Source organism: Triturus cristatus, chromosome 1_1, assembly GCF_964204655.1.
Source record: "Triturus cristatus chromosome 1_1, aTriCri1.1, whole genome shotgun sequence".
NCBI classification, from domain to species: Eukaryota; Metazoa; Chordata; class Amphibia; order Caudata; family Salamandridae; genus Triturus; species Triturus cristatus.
Genome location: NC_140579.1, coordinates 1,306,073,148 through 1,306,094,417, shown reverse-complemented (window position 1 = coordinate 1,306,094,417; position 21,270 = coordinate 1,306,073,148). Strand labels below are relative to the sequence as shown.

The window sequence follows — 21,270 nt, the reverse complement described above, 5'->3', positions numbered from 1 at the left end:
TTCCCATGAGGCACAGGGTCAGACTGATTTGCATATGGCCATGTCTGAACTAGGGTGGTGGAGTGAGCTAAAGAATGATGATGGATTAAACCCAGATCAGTTGACTGGGGGTGAGTGCTTGCATTGTTCAACACTCCGTCCATCATCCCCTTTGGTTTTAGAGTATCCACAGGCCCAGAAGAGTACTGAAGAGTTGGTATCTCAGGTCCAGTTGTGCCTTTGAAGTGGGCGAGAAGCTTCTAGAGATTTCCCTTTGAGGTCCCCAGGCATCATGCCTTCCCTTTGCTTCTTCCAGACTAACTATAGGGGGCATTCAGTCCTTTGTGTGGAGGCAGGACACAGCCTATTCAGGTTTAAGTAGGGCTGGGTCCACCTCTGCCCTCCCATCCGGCTAGTAATGGCCAATCCAGGTAAAACTAAGCTCTCTGTCTGTGACTGTCTACACAAAGGCTAATCGTCAGCTACACCCAGTCATGTAACCGGGGACAGGCTAGAGGCATTAATTGGCTAAGGCAGAAAAATGCCAACTTTCTAAAAGTTACATTTTCAAAATTGTAATTTAAAATCCAACTGCACCATAAGTTAGGATTTTTCATTACAGTTCCAAAGACACCAAACATGGACACGTTACCTGCTCTCATTTGGAAGTTACATCTTATTATATGTAATAAGGTAACTCACATGTTAGTCAGTGGGAGTAGGCCTTGCAGTAGTAATAACCAAATGTAAGAGTTTTTCACTACCAGGACATATTAAACTTAAAATTACATGTCTTTCTTTTTAAATACTCTGCACCCTGCCCTCTGGTCTCCCCAGGGCCTACCCTGGGGTGGTGGCTAATGTTTATTAGAAAGGAAGGTTTGGGTGTGGGAAAAGATTTATTTTGGCAGGTCGAGATGACAGTTTAATGCTGTACACACAGGGTGCAATGGAAGGTTTGAGACATGTTTAAAGGGCTACCTAAATGGATGGCACAATCAGTGCTGCAGGCACAGTAGTAGCATTTCATCTACAGGCCCTGGCACATGTTGTGCCACTTTACTATTAACTACATGTAAATTAAGTATGCTAATTTGGGTTAAGCCAATATTACCATGTTTTGTTTTAAGGACTGAGCAGATGCACATTAGCAGTGGTAAAGTGTGCAGAGTCCTAAGGGTAGCAAAAACGAAATCAGCAAAAAATGGAGGAGGAAGGAAAAAAAGTTTGGGGGAAGACCACCCTATGCCAGACAGGTCCAACACTTAGTATCCTTCTTCTTATAATTTGTTTATTGAATTTTACAGTTAAAGTAGTACATTTGGCAGGATTGGAGTGATGTGCTAGTATTTTATAGCAGTATAGGAGAAAACAATCTTATTAAACCTTTGACTTTTTTGCACGCCATTACTCATTCTCCTCATTACATCATCCATATGTAGAAGGGAGGGACTGCCCAGTTTTACATCGCCTTAGTATTATTCCTGAAGTCTCAATACAGAAGCCCATTGGAGAGGTTCATTACACTGTTTAATCCCTGGGACTGTCCAACCCCTGTGTATATGCTGATATTGCACCTGTGCGTTGCACGCCTGTCCACATCACCCCCATCTCAATATAATGTGGTGGGTATTGTTTTTGAAAGAAGGATAATAACAGGGAAACTTAAAACTTTGTTACAGATAGGGAAGAATATGGGTGCACGTGAGTTTCAACAACTCATCACATTCGCTCTCTGTGATGGGAAACGGCCACTACAACGCGGCCGTTTCCACGTATAACAGTAACCACGCATGCATAACATTGCATGCGTGGTTACCACGATTGCCTTTACCACGCATACCTTTACTACGAGATACGTAGTAAAGGCATGTGTGCTAAAGGTAATATTAAAAAAGGGGGGTTGGGGGGGGTCTCCCTCCCCCCCCCCCCCCAAAAAAAAAACATCAGTGTGGAGGCAATCGGCATCGTACCGTCGTTGGAGGAAACGGAAAGACACTTCCGCTTCCTCTTTACGACGTGCGACGCAGATCGGAAGAGCTTCCAGAAGAGAGGACATAGCGAGGTAAGGGGGAATTTAGTTTTAGGAATTAAGGAGGGAGACACAGGAGTATTATTAAAGAAAAAAAAGCACATTTACCACGAAAATGCCTTTACCGATATGCGTGGTAAATGCATTTTCGTGGTAAATCTTATTCGTGGTAACGGCATTCGTGTTGTAACGCATGCGTAGTAAAGGCATGCGTTGTAATGACCTACAACCCTCTGTGATCTACCGTGGCTGCCAGCAAGAGTTAGAATACTGTTTAAGCTCCATCTTTACTCCGGAACACAATGGACCGGGTCATCGAGTATTCCTACTTAGCATGCTTGTACTAGAGCTCAGTGGGTTCAGTGCCAGCTGCAAAGAACCGGTTGAATTCTGCAGCTCACTGGTGTGAAGCGTGGCGTTTCCCACAAAATAAATGTCCTTGTGTTGGGTATTAAGAGAACCAAGAAAACAGTTCTCTTGAACGGCCATTGGATAAAAATCAAGGCTCTTCGTTCAGGCTTGTTTTGAAATGTGGACCTATGCCACCAAGAAGCCTTCTGGGCACTAGAACTAGAAGCACGTGTGGTGGAGCCGGATATGCTCTGGGATAATGTACTGTTGCACTACAACTAATTGAATCCAGTGAGAGCTGTTTCGAGTGTCATTGTAATCTTAAGTAACATGGCAGTATTGGTTGTCTTATCACGTGGAGGGCTTTTTTGATTCCTCGCCCCATTAGTTCAGAGTTACCATCTGCTCTGTTAGTTTTGACTTTCAGAGACTTGAGTATGTTGCACCAGTATCTAGTCAATTATCCTTGTATTTGATCATTACAATTATGATCAGGGCTTAATTTGTGCCGGTGCTTAGCACCGGCACTTAATTGACAGGGCCGGGTCTACGCATCTCGCCCGGCCCGTCACCGTCATTGATGTTTTTGTCGAAATTAGATTAAAATACTCACTGTAGTGTACTGCAGTGTACACTCAGTCTCAGACTGACATCAGCGTGTGCGCCGCTGTGCGTGTTCAATCATGCAACGGGCACGGGCTGAAGCCTCACCTGGCAGTGCCTGCAGCCGTCAGAGGAGTTCAGTCAGTGCGGTCGTGTGAGTTCAGTAAAGTTCATCGACATCGACATTCGAGACTCCGAGTGACTCGAGAGTGTACAGAGTGACAGTGACTAGTGACTAAACTACTAACTCACACAGTCACACTACGTCTATTTGAATTATTTTATTTTTAGCTGCTGCCGTGCCGCGCACCGCAGGGTGCGAACTGCAAATTAAAGAGAATAAATTGGTGCCTTGGTGTTGGTGGCGTAGTAGTCAGTCAGTGTGATCAGTCCTCACTCAGGCGGCTCCATCGATCATGGCGGCAGAGAGGCCGCAGCCTGATGGTAATTGGTAATCCGTAAATGGTAACGGTTTCACTTTCGGCTTTCGCCGGTTTAATTACACAGTCAGTGAGTGGGGTGGGTGGGCTCAGTGGGCCATGCGGCGTGCGTGCGCGCGCGTCACACTGGTTTGTTTATTGGGGCGCCAGGGGCAGGCTGGATTTGTGGGTCGGACAGTGACTACTCGGTTCTGTTGTTCTGGTAGGGGGCGGGGCCGCTGTACGCGCAGCGCGTGGCAGCTTTGCCCACGCGCACCACCGCCGCCACGCCCCAGCACAACTGCAGCCTGCCAGTGCCGAGTGTCCACTGCTAAGTCCGGGAGTCACACTACGGTGGATCGGATCGGAACCGTTGCCGTTTGGTGCACCGTGCTAAAATAATCTTATTCCTGAGCCGGACTGCCCACGGCCACGGCCCACCCGAGTAACAGGGTACTGTTTCTTTTACTGTGCGATGTTGAAATTGACTGCAGAGCGCCGAGCGACATACCACAGACTGGTGAAAGCCTAGCCCAAATGAGTCTGTATTTCATGATTACATGTTAAAATCAGCACATACTTCGTATTACATTTCGCCTGACACTTTTTTTCTACAATGTATTTCTAAGTGGATTGGGTTTGTAGCGCCAAGCAAGTCTCGTCTCAAACAATGTAGTACAGGGCAGGGCACGATTCGGGGTACACGCGGGTGGACAGAGTCCACCTACTCTTTTCACAGGGTGAGCGCCGTCACGGTAAGAAAGTTGAAGGAAGTGGAACGGCATTTTTTTGCAACTGGCACTACACTGTCTGTGATGACTGATGATACCGTGTGTCCGTCCGTGGTGCGGCCTGCTGCGTTCGTGGCTGCTGCCTATGTCTTTTATTTTTAAGTTTCTCTTTATTTTTGCGGCAAGCATGAAATAAAGCTGAATGCCTGCCACGCATTCTCACTAATCTTCTTCATTGTACTTAACTGAGTCTGTGAGCAGGGCTGCCAGTGCAGTGCCACTGCGAATTAAAGAGAATAAATTGGTGCCTTGGTGTTGGTGGCGTAGTCAGTCAGTGTGATCAGTCCTCACTCAGGCGGCTCCATCGATCATGGCGGCAGAGAGGCCGCAGCCTGATGGTAATTGGTAATCCGTAAATGGTAACGGTTTCACTTTCGGCTTTCGCCGGTTTAATTACACAGTCAGTGAGTGGGGTGGGTGGGCTCAGTGGGCCATGCGGCGTGCGTGCGTGCGCGTCACACTGGTTTGTTTATTGGGGCGCCAGGGGCGGGCTGGATTTGTGGGTCGGACAGTGACTACTCGGTTCTGTTGTTCTGATGGGGGTAGGGTAATGTGATTTTTATTACTCTAATCTTGGTTCTTACGAAGGAGAACACCAAACGTGCAGTTTTTCAGTCTGTATGCACCCCCACAGGAGACCCTCCATTCAGCCTAAAATGTATATCTGTATTACTGTATAGTGAGACAGACATAGATAGTGTTGACTCCTACCGACCAGGTTGAGTGAGCCCACCGCCCACAGAAATGAGCTGCTTTTACAACGCAAAAGACCATGAAAACCATCCACCAATACAATTATATTAACATCGCATGAGCTAGACCAATCAGGCTAAAGGAAGAACTTTACTCTTTCTAAAATCACATTATTCGTCACTATTTTTTTGTGCATATTTATATAGCGCAAACTCGACCCCAACGTATTGGAGCGCTTTACATGAGCACCGTATTTACATTACACCTTCAGGCACAGGGAGATGAAGTGATTTGCCCCGAATCACAGGATGTGGACGTGGACGCGGACCCGAGGCTCGAACCTTGGTTTTCAGTTCCAGAGGCGGCAGCGCAGCCGACTGACCACATCCTCCCCCCCATCCCACAGATTCACATAATGCAGGTCCCATCCCTGGTACTCCACAGGCTCCTCGACAGTTAGTACGAATATTGTTTCTTAATATACAAGGAGTGTATACACATGTGAGACATCAGAAAGTCAGACGATCCACTCTGCAATGTGTAGGTCAACCCTTTATTTTGCTCAATGTCGCTGTAGAATGAAGAAGTCCAGGAGCATAGTTTCTGGAGACAAATGAGCAGAGAAACGCAAGGCAACCCAGTAGCATTACAGCGCTGAACTGCAAAGCCTGTTATCCCGCCATTGGCAACCTGTATTGGTTGGGATGCTTTTAAAGTGAAATTGGGTGTGTGAGTTTGGATGGATGGATGTATGTGTGGGTGGGTGGGTGGGTGGGTTGCTTGGGTGGGCTGGGTGGATGGATGACGGTTCTTATACTAGGACCTAATTCCGAGTCTCTCGGGATTACAAAACTCGCAGAAACACCATTGCTCATGATTCTTTCACAAGAAAATGTTTCCTACTCAAAGCAGGCGAAATTTGTGGCGCAAAAACGCTGTGAATTGAAGAGAAATATGAAGGAATTGGTGCATAAACGCCTATCCCCTCATGTTAGTCTCCCATCATCTCTGAATCGGGAATTATTCCCCCTGCCTGGAATTACAGATGGCGATGGCATCGGTGATTGTGTGGTGTGAGAACTCTGGCCTTATTTTTGGTTCGCTTTTAATCGGTCCCTACACATCCTTTGTGATGCCCCTTGGGGGGCGGTCCTCAATGCAGGGGTTTAGTTGATGCTACCTGTACAGGAGAATGTACATTTCCTGGTCCATGTGCTAAGCAATCCATAGTGACCTGACCTGACATCTTTAATGTAAATCCAAGTGCCTCCATTTGGGCTTCAGGGTCCAGGACTCCCGACATCATATATTTTAGAAATTAAACATTCGCACAAGCCAGGTTGGTCCTATATTTTCTTTTGCATTTTTATACAGAACGAACTTCGACCCGAATGTATTGGAGCGCTATACAAGAGCATTATTTACATTACACAAGGTCACATTAATTTTTGTTTATTTTTTTTGTGTTTTTTTGGCACGGGAAGATAAAGTGATTTGACCAGAATCACAGGATGTTGAGTCGAGGACAAAACTCGAACCTGGTTCCCCAGTACCAATGTCGGCCTCTCTGGCCGTAACGCCACATCCTTGTTCTACTCTGAGTCTGAAGGTTATTCACAGTCATTGGCACAAATGAGCAAAATATATAGAAAAGAAAACACCACCACGAATCTCCAGTAAGCTGGATACACACATACACCTAAAGTACATTCACTGAATCAAACTACTCCTCTCACTCTTGTAGCCCTAGAGACTCCCTGGCACCAATGAAGTAACATCTCTCCACTCCATCTCATTTACAACCTTCCATGAGTAGTGGATATCTGCCCAGAAGTGGCCCACACCTACTCTTGGGAGTGAAAGGTAAACTGGAGAGCAAGTCTTCATGGACGTAGGTGTTGGGATTGGTCTCCCTTTCAGCCGGACGTAAAAGAACTGGGCTTTGATGGTGATCCCTAGCTTGGACACTACAGATGTGTGTGTGGCAATGTCCGAGGTCAATATCTGTGAGTAGGAGACCCTTAAGGATGTTTGCTCCACCCAGTGCTCGGTACCTTGCCCACAAGGGTGCTGTCTCTTGTTTAGATCTACCGACTGCCCATTCAGGAACTGTGGGTCCATGTCCAGGGCCAGTAACTCCCCGGGCCCTTAGTCTTCTGTGCTTCCTGCCTGATGAAGGCGTACTCCACGGCAAAGCGAAGCTATGAGAATCTGCCCAGGGCTTACAAGATGAGGCCTAGTGCCTGGCCATCCAGACCTTCCGCCCCATCAGATTCAGTCCTTTCCATCAGACTGCGGGACCATCAGTGACCAGGACTCTCTTTTGAGTGACAGAGCGGACCGATTGCTCAGTAGATGTCTCCAGCACACTGGATGTATCCCCTGTCAATGGTCATTAGAGTTACTGATAAACCAAGCAAACTGACTAATAAACATTGTGAAACCTTTGGGGACTGACTCCTTCAACCAGTTACTGTGTGCTACTACCTACTACATGATCAATGCAAGATCATAGCAGGGCAGGCCAGGGGTGTCTTCCACAGAAATCCTCACAAAGCTTTGCCAGGCAGTTTCTGTTTGTTTACTTCACTAAGTTTTATCCAACCATAGTCTTTGCTACAGACAGCTACACAGATGTGGCAGTGGCAGTGAGCGGCGAAAAGTTAGAAGAGCCCTCTTGGCAGGGCCGGACTGAGAACACAAATGAGCCCTGGTAATTTTATTGGACCGGCCTCTGGGTAGAGGGGGCACAGGACAGATTGGAAGTGTAAATCACTGCTGCCTAAGCAGCCCCCAGCACTGCTGATTTTGTTACTGGGGGGCGATAATGCAATACTGCAGCAAAACCGTCCACGCAGGTCCACCAGAAACAAAACTGTCCCCCACCATTCCAAAACGGCCCCCACCCTTCCAGCCCCTGGGGGAAATGCCCAATGCCCGCTATGGCATCAGCCAGCTCCTGCAAACAGATTATAGTCAGTGCTGTGGGAAGAGAGAGGAAGATTCATAGGCTACTCCCAAATAAAAAAGGGGAGGCTCTATCACCCCTGGGCCCTGACCCTCTAGACCCTGGAGTCCACCTCTTGAGATAACTGTGGGGGGAGTTCAGGAGTGTTCAAGAGCCGCCACCTCTCAGGTTAAACAACAAGGTACATGGGCAGCCTCAATTGAACCCTAAATTTTGATTATGAATCCACCCACAGGAATCCCAAGATGGATTTCTGTGCACAGTTAGCCAAGCACACATGATCCACACTCACTTGACCTCAAACTCCAGGCACTTTGGGTGCCCCTCCTGACCTCAAAGCGATTTTCTAGGTCGTAATTCATCAAATGGGAGGCAACATTGTCATGTTCTTGGAGGCAAAACTCAGGAAGGCTTCATGACATTCGGTGACCTTACCAGCAGTATAACATAGGGCAGGCTAGCATGCTCTCCAGCGCCACGGAGGGGACATTTCTGCCCAAAAAGAATTAAGGAACGCACACTATCCGCTGTGTAAAATGGATTGTGGGGCCGCATCAAATAATTTAAGCCCAGACAGACATCATATAAAAGTCTCTGACAGCCGGGCCCGATGGTAGTGAGAGCTCAAGTATGTATGAGATGCTCGCTTACAGCAGCAATGGGCCGAGGAAGTCACGTCACTGCTTGGATTAATTACGGGGATTCACTTTCGTGACAGATCTCATTGTCGTTCTTGGAAGGTTCACTTGAGTGATTTGAATTGTATGAATTCATCACGGCATGGAAGCTTTGCGTCACGTGGGGTGACAACCGAGTTTGGTAATGGAAAGGGGAACGCGGTCATGCTCGCTCTCGCTGTAAAGGAGATTAGGCGAAGAACGAGATGCTGACATCTGTGTGATTGATTAGTATAATATCATGGCATACATATTAGTATAAGACCGTGGCATACATCAAAGGGTGTGTTTACAGTGCTTGGAATGAGAAAAGTAAGTGCAGGTACTCCCCTTCCCAGCGTACCTGTCTGCTACTGAGAACTGCTGATACTCTCCAAGTCAAAGTTTTGCACCCTGGCCTTGCTCAAAAGTTCATTGACTTTATCTTTCCAATTAAGAAAAAGTTAAAGTACTCCGTACCGGATAATGCATGCCCATTTTAAAGCATTGGTATTAATTTGAATTTGAAGGGATTTGTATAGCGCTCGTACACCTGGCGGTTTCTTGGCGCTCACTGACAATTGCTACTTGGTAGGTCGGAGAGAGGGTAAGGTGAGCGTTTAAGATGGGAAGGCTTGGGTGAAGAGGAAGGTCTTCAAGTCTCTACGGAAGAGGGGGTACTGGGTGCAGGTTCTGAGGTGCAATGGAAGAGAGTTCCAGAAGACTGGACCCGTGGTAGAAAATTTAGAGCCACCCCACTTCTTCCGTTTAAAACGGGGAACCAGGAGAAGGTGGTGAGAGGCGGATCGAAGGTCTCGTAAAGGCGTGTAGGATTGAATGGTTGAGTTGATGAAGGAGGGGGCAGATCCTGTCCGGGCTTTAAAGATGGTGCAACCAAGCTTGAATAAAATTTGTTGTCGGACAGGGAGCCAGTGCAGGGTGGAGAGGAGAGGGGTTACATGATGTGACTTAGAGAGGTTAAAGACCAGCCGAGCAGCCTGGTTTTGGACAAGCTGAAGGCGTCTCAAGAGGTAGTTGGGCATGCCATGGTAAAGGATATTACCATAATCTAGGCGAGATGTTACCATGGCTAACAGAATTAGTTTGAGCGCTTCTGGGGCGAAAAATCGAGAGACTCTGCGGATGGTCCTAAGTGAAAGGAAGGCTGAGGAAACCACAGCAGACACTTGAGAGTGTAAGGAGAGTTGGTTATTAATTTTAAATCCAAGGGTTTTGACAGAGGGTACAGGGGTGGGAGGGGGGCCAAGTGAAGGGGGCCAAAAAGAAGATGTCCAGGGACTGGAGCAACCACCCGTTAGCACCAACTCCGTTTTATCGGGGTTGAGCTTCAAGTGGTTGAAGTTCATCCAGTCCTGAATAAAGGTCATAATGGACTGGACATTGGACATAGACTCAGGGGTGGAGGAAAGGGAAAAAATGAGCTGGAGGTCGTCTGCGTAATTGTACACAGAGACCTCCAGACGCTGTAAAGCAAAAATGAGGGGGGCAATGTAGAGGTTAAACAAGAGAGGGGACAGAGAGGAGCCCTGGGGAACACCACACTGAATTGGTTGAAAATCTGCAGAGAACTCTCCCAGACGAACCGCTTGAGTCCGACCGTTCAGAAAGGAGGATAACCATAGTAGCGCTGTTCCTCTGATTCCCGCCGCTTCGACACGGGAAAGTAAGATGGTGTGGTCCACCGTGTCGAATGCGGCGGAGAGATCTAAGAGGATCAGGGCCTGATGTTGGTTGGTATCCATTCCTTGTCGGAGATTGTCCAGAACCGATGTTATAACGGACTCAGTTGAGTGGGCTGGGCGGAAGCCGGCCTGTCTAGGGGCTAACACGCCGTGACTTTCCACAAACTCGCTCAAGGTTTTAACCACATGCCGTTCCAATACCTTCGCCAGGTAAGGCAAGAGGGAAATTGGACGGAAGTTAACTGGATCGGAGAGGTCCACACCAGGTTTCTTCAGGATCGGGACAATCACAGCCGATTTGAGTGCAGGAGTAACAATGCCCTTAGCCAGCGAGCTGTTTAAGAGCACTAAGGGTGGTGAGGGGCAGTGAGTGTAAATCTGCTTTAATATATAAGCGGGGCAGGGGTCCAGCGGGGAGCCGGACTTGACCAACGGAAGAATAGAGAGATGAGTCGGTCGAAAGAGGAGGAATTGAGTCCAAATATGCGGTGGCTGGAGGGCAGCGGGGGTCAGTGAAGGTCTGGGATGGGGAGGGAATTTTGCTTTTGATTTTGTTAATTTTGTCCAAGAAAAAGAAATTGAGCGAGTCACATAATGTTTGAGAGGGTAATGGTTTAAGCGATGTTCTGTCGGAAAAGGCAAGATCCTGGATGATAGAAAAGATTTCTCTAGGCCGATTTTCCGCAAGCTGGATTTTAGAGGAGAAATAATTTTTCTTCGAGTCAAGTATAGCTGTCTTGTACTGGATAAGAAGTTCTGTATAACGATTTTTGGCAGTTGGGCAGTAATTCCGTCTCCATTTTCGTTCGGCTTGGCGGAGAGTGAGTTTTTTGTTTTTTAAATCCTCTGAAAACCAGCGATTAGCGTTTTTGGGGCGTTTGGTTGCGATGCGTTTAAGCGGGGCGATGGCATCGCACCCGGCCCGCAGCCAGTTAGTAATTGCTTCTGCCTGGCCAGAGGAAGGCAGTGCAGTCAGTTCAGGGCTGGAGGAAGAAAGGAGAGACGATAGGGCTACGATGTCAACTCGGTTCCATGAGCGCACCCAGACATTTTTCACAGCGGTAGGTTTGGGTGGTGGAATAGGGGATAGGGAAAAGGTGATTAGTGAATGATCTGACCATGAACATGGGGAAATTGAGAGGGAGTTGACCGGCAATCACGTTGCCAAATTTGGTCCAGGATGTGCCCCAACCTGTGTGTGGGAGCATTAACAACTGATGAGAAGTTGAGCGACCCAAGAGAGTCTGAGAACTCCTTGGACGTGGCGCATTCCGCAGGGTCGGAAGGCCAGAAGTTGAAATCTCCTAAGACTAAGATGGAGGCGTGGTTAACCACCAGGGTTGCCATTAAGTCTTGAAAACAGGGGAGGAAAGTTTGAGGGGAGGACGGGGGTCTGTACACCAGGACACAAGTTAACGGAGGGGTGAAGGAAAGGGAGCGAACCACTAGGCAGTCTGAGATTCCCATGGAGGGGGAGACCAGAGGCTGGAAAGTGAGTTCTTTGCGGGCAATCAAAGCGACCCCTCCGCCGGGCCTGCCAGAGGAGCGATCAGCTCGAATGGCATAGTAGGCCGGGGGGAGTATCGCTAGCAGGGAGGGAAGGGAACTGTCCGAGAACCAAGTCTCGGTAAGAAACAGTAAGTCAGGTTTATGAACATCGAAAAGAGTGAAAAGATCGAGCTGATGTTTTACTGCCGATCTTGTGTTTAAGTATATAGCAGATATTGCTGTGGGGGGAAGGGCATCTGGGTGCCGAATAGGGGGACTGGTGTTCAGATACGTAGGCAAGGTGTTAATATGGACGGTGTTCTGTGGGGTTAATAGCCCTAGGTTGGAGATGCGAGCTAAGGTAGCAGCCGGTGGGGTCCACTTGCCCTGGAGGCTGGTGAGTTGCGAGCGGGAATATTGAGTGCAAGAGGCAGGGTGTATGGCCTCTGGTCTCGGTCGGTCGCGGACGGGCGCAGACGGGCTTTCCTTAGGCGCGCCTTCGTCGCGCAATCGTCGCGCCCGCTGCGCTTCCTGGGGAGGCACATACTTATGGGTTAGTGGGACAATGGGCGGTGGGCGTGGCCTCTGATGGGGGCGTGGCCTGTCGATCGGCCGAGGCGCTGTCAAGCGTTTTACACGCCGGTTTCTGGGCAGCGGAGGGGCCGCTTGAGTTGAGAGAGGCTTGGGTGAGCGAATAATTCAGTTAAAAGCACAAAAATTCACAAAGAAACAATTTTAAAAGAACGGTGCGCTCTCCCGGCTTTCCGCCTCAGGAGCAGCGATTAATGATAGTAGTGCTGGGAATGGAACGAATGGACTCCGGTAGCCTCGTTTTTGGAAGTAGATTGACTGCAAACTAAAGAGGTGGGGAAATGGGGAGGCTTTGCTTAGACATTATGAAGTCAGTGTCATGAGCAGAAGCAGAATAATATGGTCTTCCGGTGCATATGCATTATTTTTACAAACTCCGCCGTCCGAAGAATTAGACAAGGAAAAAAGTCAGTAATGTTGTTCTAGGTTACTTTGCCACTAACCGGATGCAGTTTAATATAGCTTAGGCAAATTATATAAGAAAGAGATGTATGTGTATATCCAGCAAGTCTCGGTGTAATGTAGCTACGATGGTTTAGGTAGTGAATGCATCCCTGAAGCTATTTCTTTGTAATCTCTGGTCACACGTTTGAATCGTCATGAGAAGCTTAGAAGGGTAATGTACCTGCTGCAGAGGGATGCGGCTTGCGTGTAAGGTAAATCACATAGCTGCCTTTATGTAGCATAGCGCAGTGTGTTTTATTGTGTACTATACAGGTGGTCATAATTAGTAAATTCACACTCCTTTGACCGTTTCACTGTGGTCTAAGTATTTATGGGTGAAATTTCCATGGTTTATGGCCTGGGTGCTTATGCGTGACATTTCCACGGTTTATGGCCTGGGTGGTTGTTAGGTCATCATTTGCAATTTACTATGCTTTGAAACTTAATACAGCGAAATATGTACTGTAAAATGTGTTGTGCGCAATTTTTGTCTTTCTTTTTACAAAATGTTATTGAGAGTAGAATTCTCTTCCAAACATCTCTAGCAGTCTTTAAGCTTGCTGCGCTTTCTTGCTGCACCCCGCTGGTGGTCTAACAAAACTTGCCAGGGCTGCTTTGGGTTCCCAGTCTATTCCTGAGTGTTAATTAATCAATCTTTTTTGTGAATCACAGTGTGTAACTAACTCTGCACACTGCCACCTCACCCTGCTTTTGTATTAATACCACCAGAGGCCAAAAATTAAAAGTGAGGCAAACTTGACAGACTTCGTATGTCTTTTGGTGAGCGCTGCAGGGCAGGCCGGTGTATGTGTGAGTTGGAAAAAGCCTGAATTTGGGTAGTCAAAGTAGGATCCATTTGGGTTGTTCTTATAATCAGTCATGGTAATAGCTGTACAGATGCAGAGATAAATGTCTTTGTTGCAAACTGCAAATAAATATTAATTGTGCCTGTTACCTAGATGAATTGACATCACACTTCACACATGTCTAGCGTGTTTTCTTTCACTTTGCTTCCCTAGAATGTCACATACTGGACAGAAGAAAATTTCAAGCTACTTCACAAAAGTCAAGCCCCAAGATGATGAGGAGCCTGCTAGCAAACTTGCTAAAAAAGATCATGTAGTTCCAATGGATGAAGGGAACAAGGAACATGATGAAGTGCGAGCGAAGGCACTCGATGAGTGACACCACTACTAGTAGCAGCGTTATAATCCCTACAGAAGGAAAGACAGAAGCTAGTCCTCTTAGAGATGAGCAGCATCATGCTGTGGAGATTGGTACAGACACAGAGGAAACACCAAGCACTAGCCAACAGTTTGACAGATCACTTAAGCCACATTCAGACAGAGTTTTTAGGAAAGGCATTCTCCCTAAAGGTTGGAAACATGACCAAAAAATGTATTTCCAATGCAAGCATCCGTGGCTAATTGTTAAGGGACCTAACCTTGGCTGTTCTGTGTGTCGCCAAGTCCGTGATCTTGGTGCTGAAAAATCCAGGGGAATGAAATTGTCCAAAGAATGGACTGAGTCTACTGTAAAGGCATATGGCACCAATATAGACCAACAGCAGAAATCATTGAGGAAAAAGATTGGAGAACATGCACAAAGCAAGGCTCATGTTGCAACTTTAAAAATCTTAGAAAATGCAAAAAAAGATCCTTTATTGCAAGTAACTGCAAAAGCGCAATCTTTACAAATGTCAGCAACAGCTAGAATATTCCGAGTAGCTTATAAGGAAGCAAAGCGGAACAGACCAGCGTATGGTTTTGAAACAGAGATAGACTGCCACCAGTTGAATGGACTTGATATGGGGCGAATTTTGCACTCCAATGTAGCTTGCTCAAACATACAGCGCCACATATCCTCAGAAATGAAGAGGAAGATATTTACCAAAATTATTGAACTTTCCCCAAAAGTAAGTCTTTTACTAGATGAAGCCACTGCATTAAATAGGAAAAGTTCCTTAATTGTGTACATGCGAATGCAGCTACCTGGCATGGACTCCCCAGCTAATATTTTTGTTGACCTCATTGAGCTGAGTGATTTGTCAGCTGACAGCATAGTAAACAGTTTACTATCTGCACTAAAAAAAGAAACAGTTAACATCAGTGAGGACTTTCTCTCCAAATGCCTGGTTTCAGTTGCCTGTGATGGAGCTTCAGTGATGTTTGGCCGCCACAGTGGTGTTGTTAAGAGGTTGCAAGAAAAAATCTCTCCCAATATTGTAGCCTGGCACTGCTCAGCACATCGCCTGGAACTTGCCGTTCATGATGTCATGAAAGATATTGGCGCTACAAATCATTTCAAAAACTTACTTGATAAGCTCTATTCTCTATTTGCCACATCTGTAAAAAATCGTTTGGAGCTAAAAGAATGTGCAGAAGCCCTTGACATTCAGCTTTGCAGAATAGGTCGAGTGTTAGATACTCGTTGGGTTGCATCAAGCTTCAGAACAGTAGAGGCTGTTTGGAACGCTTACCCTGCTCTCTACAAGCACTTTACTAGAGCAGCTGATTATGGTTCCCGTGACAGTTCCACACGAAGTATGTACACAGGCCTAGGAAGGCGGTTATCATCTATACAGTTTGTTGCTAATCTTGGCCTCATGTATGATGCTCTTCAGGAGTTATCAGAGTTATCACTCGAGTTACAGAAGCGTGACTCTACAATCATTGATGCTCATCGAGCTATTTGTCGGCAAATTGCAGTGTTTGAGGCAATGGTAGACAGGCAAGGGAAGCACTTCTCACAGTGTAAAAAGGGCATAGAAGAAAATATATTCCAAGGTGTGATGCTGCACAAAGGAAAGACCACTGACAAAATCATTGAACAGGGACAGTTTTTTCGTAGCCTTGCAGAAAATCTAAGAAATCGTTTGTTGTCTACAGGAGGTACTAATTCTACTGACAAAAAGGCTGAGTATGATACACTGATTAGCGAAGTGAAAGTTTTATACAAACAGTACTGGCCTGATGAGCTACCCGTTCTTTATGGTGAAAGTGAAATTGAGTCTCTGTGTAAAAGATTCAACATTGCCAGTCGAGAAACCATACGTGCTTACAGAGAGTTTAAGGAATCTGGAGGAAAAGAAATTAAAAGGCAGTTCAAGGAGCTTTTGATGGCCTTACACACTATTGCTATCAGTACTGCAGAATGTGAGCGGGGCTTTTCTCAAATGAATCTCATTTGCACATCTACAAGAGCATCGTTGCTGACTGAAACAACATGTTCTTTAATGTTTTTAAATCTTGTTGGCCCACCGTTGAACAGATTCAACCCCATCCCCTATGTTCAGTCATGGCTTGCAAAAGGACGAAGGGCAGCTGATGACACTAGGAGTAAAGCAAGGAAAGAGGAAGACTTATGCACAAGCAATTTGGACTGTTTGTGGACTTTTCTAGAAAAATAGATGCTAGCCAATTCCAACTGACAAAACGGGTCATTGCAATGTTTTGAAAAAGTTAGACAGCGGGCTTTACTGTGTTTGGATATTTAATTATTGTTCTAGTTTATATAGGTTATTTATTTGCATTTATAACACTTTGTTGACAGTGTCAGTTTATTTAATATTTTGATATATTTATGTCTCTTCCTTGTTTGGGTGTTATATTTATTGTTCTATTTAATATATGTTATTTATTTTGTTTTTATAAGACAATACTTTTTCGTTTTTCCATTTTAGAACATGTATTTATTTGACGGTATTTATCTGCATTTTCGTTTTAGTTATTTTGTCTTTATTTATTATTTGTATGGCACGATAGCCATTTTGCACTGATAGGTATGACTTGAGACACTGCCCAGCCAGCAATTACCTATTCTTTTGGCTTGTTTACCTATAGGACTTTTTGGGGTTAATTACATTTTTCTGTGCTTTGTTAAGATACAAATCTTTTAATAAAAAGTAATATTTTGAATAAATGCCTCCTTTTCTCATCTCTCTTGTCTGTGTGCTACGGAACTACATTTGGAAATGCCAGTTAAGTTCCATCTTTTTTACTATTCTCAATGTCTAATAAATGCACATATAGCTCCATGCCAGGGAGTAAATTATAGTAACATGCCCAATTGTTCATCATCTTTTTTAATTGTTTCTCGAAAAGTAATTGCTGTAACAGAATACTAACTCTGCTATTTAGAAATCCCAAACCCCTTCGGCCACTGGAAGTGACAAAGTGACTCATTCAAGTGTATTTCATGATTTTATTCCGCTTATCTGTTTAGACAAGTGTTTTCACAACATTTTGGTTCATTTTGTCACATAAGCTATGTAAAAGTTGCATCTTTTTGAACTCTTAGACTCACTCAGTCACTGCATAGACTCGCTATTAACAAGGGCATCCCTACCCAGTATTGTCCTTTCCCCAAATCAGCACGTAGAGCACTGGAATTGTCTCTTTTCAATGCATTAGTGATCTCAGCTAATTTATTCCAAACTTGTGCTTTAAACTCACTTTTGATTGAATCTGTTTCAAAATTTTCACAGGGCAGGGAAACCTCCTATCTAAACCTTACTATGAGGAAGGCTCCCTTTCTGAAATTCATCTGTCTTTTCGCAGTGCCAGTTGACGATGTGGGTGGAGCTAATAGAGGAAATGGGTGGAGCCAATGGAGGAAGTGGGTGGAGCCAGAGAAAAGTAGGTGTGGCCTCCAACAAAGATTTGAGCACCTGCACTTCATATTTTACAAATTAAGCACTGGGTTCAGTTCAATAAAGAGTTTGGGGCCACGGCAAGACTGTAATAGCCACAGCTTGCATTATGCGGCCCTCAGCGGCTTGTTACGGTGTGTGTGTGTGTGTGGGCGGGCGGGGGTTGTTACTACAGGCGCAAAACCTGCCGAATTGAGAAATGCTCAATTAATTTTTCTGATTTTTTAGGACTTCAGTTTTGCCTGTCTAGATGGATTGGGGGAGGGGGGGGTGCGGGGTGAAAGAAATTGTTCTTGTTTGGTTAACTGTTAAATAGAGAACATTCTGCCCCTGCCATGGCCTTTCAGCAGTCAATAGACTTTCCATATGGTTCCAATATTACTACTACAGGCCGGGGTCTAATCTAGCTTGTGTTGATGTGTTATTGTGTTCTGCGTGTTATTGGCTCGATGGGTATGTTTTGCTCATGGAGCTGGTGATGTACGATTTTGTTGTTTGTCGAGGCCAGAACTGCTTTAATAATTACTCAGACACTATCTAGGTCGACAGGCAAGCCCATCACCCAGTAAATGGAAATATTTATGTGTGTTTCTTTGTGACGAGTGTATACTGTGGTAGCTGACTACATGGTATATCCTACGCACATTAAATGTTTGCAGTGATGCTCCTCTACTACCTGTTTTGAGCCCTGCCACACATAACCTACGTACACTGCACTGAAGGTTACTCACTGCTCAGAAGCCTTCGTGAGCCAGTTTGCAAGGAAACATGATTTTACCATATTGTGTATTCATGCAAGCTGAATGTGTAATGTGCTAATTCCAAGCCCAGCTAACCTGACAAAATGAGAGGAAAGGGCTAGCCTGGTGGGATGACTCCTTCTACAAACTGCTTCTCATGTAGGTGTTTGCAGATGGATCTCTGGATTGTGCACGTGTGGGGAACATTATTCAACTACGCCCCTCACACAGGCACCAACCATGTTATTTATTAGATGTACTGGGCATTCCCCAGGCACTGCAGTACATCTGCTAAAACAGGACAGTCAAGGCGCTCTTCAATTGTTCTCCATCGCCAGTAGAAATCCAAAGAGAGAAGCAGGGGTGGGACTCCCGCTCTCTCTCCAAGCTTCTGATAGGGCTGTAACGTTCTGCCCTATCAGAAGCTGGTATTAGACTTGAGGAAGACATTCTCTTCGTAATAGTACCCATGCTGTCCAACCTGCTTTCCTGGCACCTGCGCAGAATTTCTGGAGTTACCCACCATGTCGATTAAAAGATCTGGTTAATATGAAAGTTGTGTAATGGGGCGAGAGAGATTGATAAGCAGTTCATTGCATGACAGTGCCCGGCGCACTGAAGTACCATTAGCTGGAACTAGGGGGAATGGGTAGGAATGTGTTGATCAGTGCGAGACTCCCCCGAGCTCAGAACCACTTGGGTTGTCGGTCAATTACATTTCAATCAATGTTATTCTCGAGGGTTCTGCATGCGTGTACAGCGTTTATTAGTCGTTTTTAGGTGCCATACTCATCGGATAAGATGGTAAATGATAAGGGGTATGCAACACAATTAAAAATTTGCGAACATTCGTGACAAGAATTTTCAATTCTATTAAGGACAACGGAGGCGAGGATTATGCTTCTCAATCTTTACTAGAAGCTCACAGCAGCCAATGAAAACAGAGATAAAATCACGTGACAACCATAGAGTCTCTCCTATATAAGGTCCCTGTCAGCATATCGAGTCCTCTTTCTTTGTAACCGTAGTTAAGCCCATGCATGACCTGTTCGAGGATCACCGATAGGTAGGACCTTCTCCAACCAACGAACTGCACGCCCAACGGGGCCGAACTTCTCACTGGATCCCGGTCCAGACAACTCGCTTGAAAGCGGAACAATGAACTGTGAAGCGTCCAATCGCCGATCAACCATAGTCAGGGTTACTTGCTGTCAGTACCTGAAAGAAAGGAAACACCCCGTAAAAGCCGCTCGAGGTTGCTTGTAACAACAGCAGTACATCACGAGAAAATAGGGTGGGAAAAAAAATACACAGAGCAATGCAAATACATCGCATGATCAATTAAATAAAGCATTATAACATCAAATGCGAATATGAACTCCATAGCATTACACCAAACAACGTGCATCTCTGGGTGGGATAATCCTCGCCTCCGTTGTCCTTAATAGAATTGAAAATTCTTGTCACGAATGTTTGCAAATTTTTAATTCTATGTCAGGACCGGAGGCTCCGATTATGCTTGTTCAAAGCTGAGCCACCACCATTGAAGCAACGTTGACAATGGGTTTATAGTAAAACGTTTTTAAAGTATTTTCATTAGACCAGTCAGCCGCACTCATGATATCTGCCAGGCTGACACCCGTCGCAAATGCTTTCGAAGCCATGGCTCCGCGTGCAGAGTGGGCTCCAAATTTGGAGATTTTAATCCCTGCTTCGCCCATGAGCGAACGCATCCACCGCGATAAGGTAGCTGGAGTCACTGGGCGGAACGACTTCTGCAAAGCAATAAGCAACTGGCCCTGCATATTAGCACGAAATTCCTCAGTACTCACCTCGTAATCCTTAATACATTGCACAACACACAACTTCGGGTTATTAGGAAAACTCGGGTATGTGACTGAAGTAGTATTACACTTCGTTCCTTTGGACAGAGTGAAGGTCACACCCTCCGGGGTAAATCTACGCCCCGCCAAATCAAGCGCTCGGACGTCAGACACCCGTTTGCAAGAAACCAGACATAAGAGCATAGTCAGCTTGGCCGAGAGCTGCTTACGAGACAAGAACCTATTGGATGGCCAGGTTTCTAGAAATCTAAGGACTAGAGAGACATCCCACAGGTGAGAGTACTTTGGGCAAGGGGGTTTCACCATCCTGACTCCTCTCAGCAATTTACATACCAAAGGATGTTCCCCTATGGGTTTACCTTCTACAGGTAAATGTCCCGCCGATATGGCGGATCGAAAGTTATTGACCGTCCTGTACGCTAACCCGGAGGAAGCCATAGAGGCTAAAAAGTTGACCACTAAAGACACATGCGCTTTAACGGGATCCACGTCCCGTTTAGCGCACCAATCACACCATCTTTTCCAAGATGAGGAATATCGCTTGTGGGTATTGGCCGACCAAGCCTCTTTGATGAATTTGCTAGCCTCCCGTGAAAGGCCCGGGACACTCCATCTGTCCCTGAAACCCGCCAGGCAACGAGTGGAAGCGGCCAGATATCACCAAAGGGTGAGGATTCTGAAGAGGGTCCAGCAATAGGTTCTGCAACTGGGGAAGGAGAATCGGGATCGCACAACTCATGGCTAGCAACACCGGAAACCATGCTTGAGCCCTCCATAAAGGAGTGATCAGGATGAGTTCTGCTTGAAAGGTCCTTGCCCGCGCTAGAACTCGTGGAATCATGAGAAAAGCGGGGGAATGCGTAGCATAGAGACCTCGGCCATTCCTGCAGGAATGCATCCGTGGCCAACGCCTCCGGATCCGGCCTCGAACTGAAGAACTGGGGAACTTGCCTGTTCAGTCGAGATGCAAATAAGTCGATCTGGCAAGGACCCCAAAGTTGGGTCAGGCGCTGAAACACTCTGGGTAACAACATCCAATCGCTGGAGTCTTGCAGATGGCGGGAGTTCCAATCTGCTACTTGGTTGTTGGCACCCGGCAGATATTCCGCAACCACCGAAATTCTGTTCTGCAGACAGAAGTGCCAGAAATCGACTTGGTACCACCCAACTTGTTGACGGAACGTACCGCCGATATGTTGTCCATCCGAAGGAGGATACAACAATCTGCTTTCTGAGGCGAAAGACATCTGATCGCAAAGGAACCAGCTAACAGTTCCAGACAATTGATATGCAAGTGAAGCTCTTCTGGCGACCATC

General features: G+C 46.1%; 2 protein-coding genes across 3 annotated transcripts in view; both read left to right on the top strand.

Moving 5' to 3' along the window:
• The window catches only part of MAGI3 (membrane associated guanylate kinase, WW and PDZ domain containing 3), a 2,362,625-nt gene that overhangs the window by 852,850 nt on the left and 1,488,505 nt on the right, over nt 1-21,270 (top strand). The window lies entirely within an intron of this gene.
• Nucleotides 13,765-16,270, top strand: LOC146872014 (E3 SUMO-protein ligase KIAA1586-like). The gene has a single exon (XM_085653194.1). It carries the CDS (start codon nt 13,851-13,853, stop codon nt 16,125-16,127), a length of 2,277 nt encoding a protein of 758 aa, XP_085509320.1. The 5' UTR covers nt 13,765-13,850; the 3' UTR covers nt 16,128-16,270.

Bases quoted from the DNA above. Each gene is read 5' to 3' on its own strand.
- LOC146872014 (XM_085653194.1), top strand. From the start codon at position 13,851: ATGAAGGGAACAAGGAACATGATGAAGTGCGAGCGAAGGCACTCGATG.